The sequence below is a fragment of the Littorina saxatilis genome, linkage group LG6 (genome assembly GCF_037325665.1).
Source record: "Littorina saxatilis isolate snail1 linkage group LG6, US_GU_Lsax_2.0, whole genome shotgun sequence".
NCBI classification, from domain to species: Eukaryota; Metazoa; Mollusca; class Gastropoda; order Littorinimorpha; family Littorinidae; genus Littorina; species Littorina saxatilis.
The window spans coordinates 44,135,896-44,139,008 of record NC_090250.1 but is presented as its reverse complement, the minus strand read 5'-3'; the positions used below and the strand labels follow the sequence as shown (position 1 = coordinate 44,139,008).

At 38.9% G+C, this 3,113-nt stretch overlaps 1 protein-coding gene across 3 annotated transcripts in view; it reads left to right on the top strand.

Annotated features, from left to right (window-relative positions):
* Window positions 1-23: 23 nt before the first annotated feature.
* Window positions 24-3,113, top strand: part of LOC138969300 (E3 ubiquitin-protein ligase HERC2-like) — a 156,792-nt gene continuing 153,702 nt past the window's right edge. For all 3 annotated transcript variants that reach the window (XM_070342057.1, XM_070342056.1, XM_070342054.1), the window contains exons 1-2: window positions 24-137; window positions 2,213-2,312. In XM_070342057.1, the coding sequence (XP_070198158.1) occupies window positions 2,232-2,312 (81 nt within the window). In that variant the 5' untranslated portion in view covers window positions 24-137; window positions 2,213-2,231. The remainder of the gene's footprint in view (window positions 138-2,212; window positions 2,313-3,113) is intronic.

Genomic DNA, 3,113 nt, shown 5'->3' with positions numbered 1-3,113 from the left:
TGAAGGAAAGTAAACAGAGTGATCCCCCTTCGACTTCCGGCTAATATTCCAGTTCCAGACGAAACATGACGAAGATCATCTGGCAACATTTTGTGTCGAACTGAAAACACGGTGAAAATCAACAATATCTGGCGCTGGTTAGTTGTCTTGGAGTTATGTATATATTGCTGAATGTTTTGTATTGTATGTACCACGTTAGTTTGATTTCTTCTGGGCAGAATTAGATTGTGAAGGAAATATTACAAGCTCATTATCATTTTGTAGTGTACCGTTGCACACTTGCGTTACACGGAGCCTGTCGGTTTGAACCGAAAGTTGAAACGAATGCGGAAAAGACATTCCTATTATGTACAATTTTCTTTTACACGAAACTCGTGTGATAAAGGTTATCGTGCTGCATTTTTGCGCCTAACCATACAGCATTATTTCTTCCAGTGCAAGAAGGCCAGTGGCCTTCAAACACGTTTGTTACATAGGTTGACCCTGGCTTCTCTGGGTGGTTTTTGTTGATTCTGCCATGCATCATCTTTTCAAGTTTGTTCGTTTACTGATTTGCCGTGGAGAGTGTTGTAGATGGGACCGTTCATGGGGATATTAGTTTTCTTTTAGTGTTGTTGGTTTGTATATAATTGTACTGTTAAGGATGGTGGTTGCATACATAGTCAATGTTTGTAAAGATTTTAGTCAAGCAGTATGTAAGAAATGTTAAGTCCTTTGTACTGGAAACTTGCATTCTCCCAATGAGGTAATATATTGTACTACGCTGCAAGCCCCATGCAGCAAATTTTTGATTAGTGCTTTTGTGAACAAGAAACAATTGACAAGTGGCTCTATCCCATCTCCCCTCTTTCCCCGTCGCGATATAACCTTCGTGGTTGAAAACGACGTTAAACACCAAATAAAGAAAGAAAAGAAAGAATACATTGTTGTTGCTGATCAGTTGTTTTTTGGGGTTAAAATTCAGTTTAAAAAGGACGAAAAGTTGTTGAACTTGATGTTATAGAATGTCACATTTCTTACAGAGATTCATAGCTGGTGAAAAGAATTGAGGATCACAGACTCGTGTATAGTAACAGTTTCTTAGATTATGCCTCCTGCCTGAATTGTTAGCTTCTTTCTTTGTTTTTGATGTGATAGCTAGGCTACTATGCGTGTTACATTTTTGGTGATCATGTACTCAGCTTTTTAAAAAATCTGATAGCACATAGAGACCTGAGAACCCATTTTATTTTGTCGTATTTTGTACGCATGATTGTCTAGAAGCCGATTATTGAACGGATTAATACGGTCAGTGGAGAAAAAATCCGACAAGAAAAATTCCTAGACTACTTTTCTTGACAAGCGCATCCTGAAGCCGATCCAGTATTTTGACACATGATTACAGTTTTTGTCGGTAAACATGGAATTGGAAAGAAGAAATTGTTTTAAATGTATTGGTTAACTTATATAACAGTGCGATGGACATACATTGAATCATGGATGTTCAAATGCTATGTGGAGTACGCTCATTTTTCTGAAAATACACCTTGTTTGAGAATACTGCAAGTGCAAGTTCCCAGGTCTGCACATGTACATGTCTGCTTTAAAACATGTAACCTATTGGCTAATTACATCCTTAGAAATGTGACAGTTAACCTTGCAAACACTTCAAATATTCATTGAAGTTATGCCTATTACTATTAGTGTTAGTGTTATAAGGGTTGGTTTGAAATGTTCTTGTTGCTGGTGTTTTTTTTAAGGGAAGCTAGGTGCTTCTCTCACTTCCCCAACTAATTTTTGTGGATCTCTGCATAGCTTGTCAAACTATTGAACATTATTTTTGAACAAGAAGTTGAGAGAAAATTTAAAGATCCTTATTCTATAAATGTGGTAAGGATGTTGAGGTCAGTCAGTAAGCTCCCTTGCTTTTGAATTATTTCAAGCGAGAAAAACAAAATGAAGAAAAAAGTTTTAACAAAATTATTCTACCACATTTGTCCAAAAGCATCTTAAGCATGATGTTGCATGATAATACATCTATAAGAAAAAAAACCTCACTGAAGATTCTTTTCAGCCAGAAGTTTCTCGTGCTACTGCTAGGTTCCCATCTCTTGAAAAGTGTGGGATGGTAGTCATGACCTTTGTCATTAAACATTGCCAAGTGCAAGGCATGTTATAATGAAGGCTTATACTGAGTGTGCATGATCAATTAACACTTGTGCTTTATTTGCAGATGACCAGGGTCAGCCAAAATGAGTGCCCAGTGGATTACTGAAGCACGACTTCGTCCACAATCCAGATTAGACGGAAAATGGCTGAAAAGAAACATTCAGGTAAAACAAGTTTGTTCTGTGCATTACAATTTACAGTGGTGTGATATGAGGCCTCTCCCATAAGAGAATTAACATCTCCCATGAAAAGACCTTTTCTGTCGTTCCATTGTCTATTATCTTGACCAAAATATATACCTGTTATGATAGGCCATCTACAATGTGGGGACACTTTTTGCTAGCCCGATGGTTGTCCTTTCCTTGCAGGCATGCACCTCTGTATACATTGGTGTTTTTAAAAAAATTTTTTTTTAACTATGTGTGTCGGTTGGCCTAGTGGTAAGGCGTCCGCCCCCGTGATCGGGAGGTTGTGGGTTCGAACCCCGGCCGGGTCATACCTAAAACTTTAAAATTGGCAATCTAGTGGCTGCTCCGCCTGGCGTCTGGCATTATGGGGTTAGTGCTAGGACTGGTTGGTCCGGTGTCAGAATAATGTGACTGGGTGAGACATGAAGCCTGTGCTGCGACTTCTGTCTTGTGTGTGGCGCACGTTATATATGTCAAAGCAGCACCGCCCTGATATGGCTCTTCGTGGTCGGGGGCGTTAAGCAAACAAACAAACAAATACTATGTGTGTAACTTCTGTAAGAGTACAATATTTCCCCTTTGAATATGTTCCCATTGAGGACTTCCCTCCTTTTCAGAGTGTACTGTGTCTGAATTTCTGTTTGTCGAATCTGTACATTTACCTGTATTTTCAGACTTTTTGTCTTTTAAGTTTAGAGAACTAGATTTCTCTGATTTTGGGCAGTCTTAACAGGGGGGTGGGGGTACTGTTGTAATAACAGGAACAGAGTGTGTTCC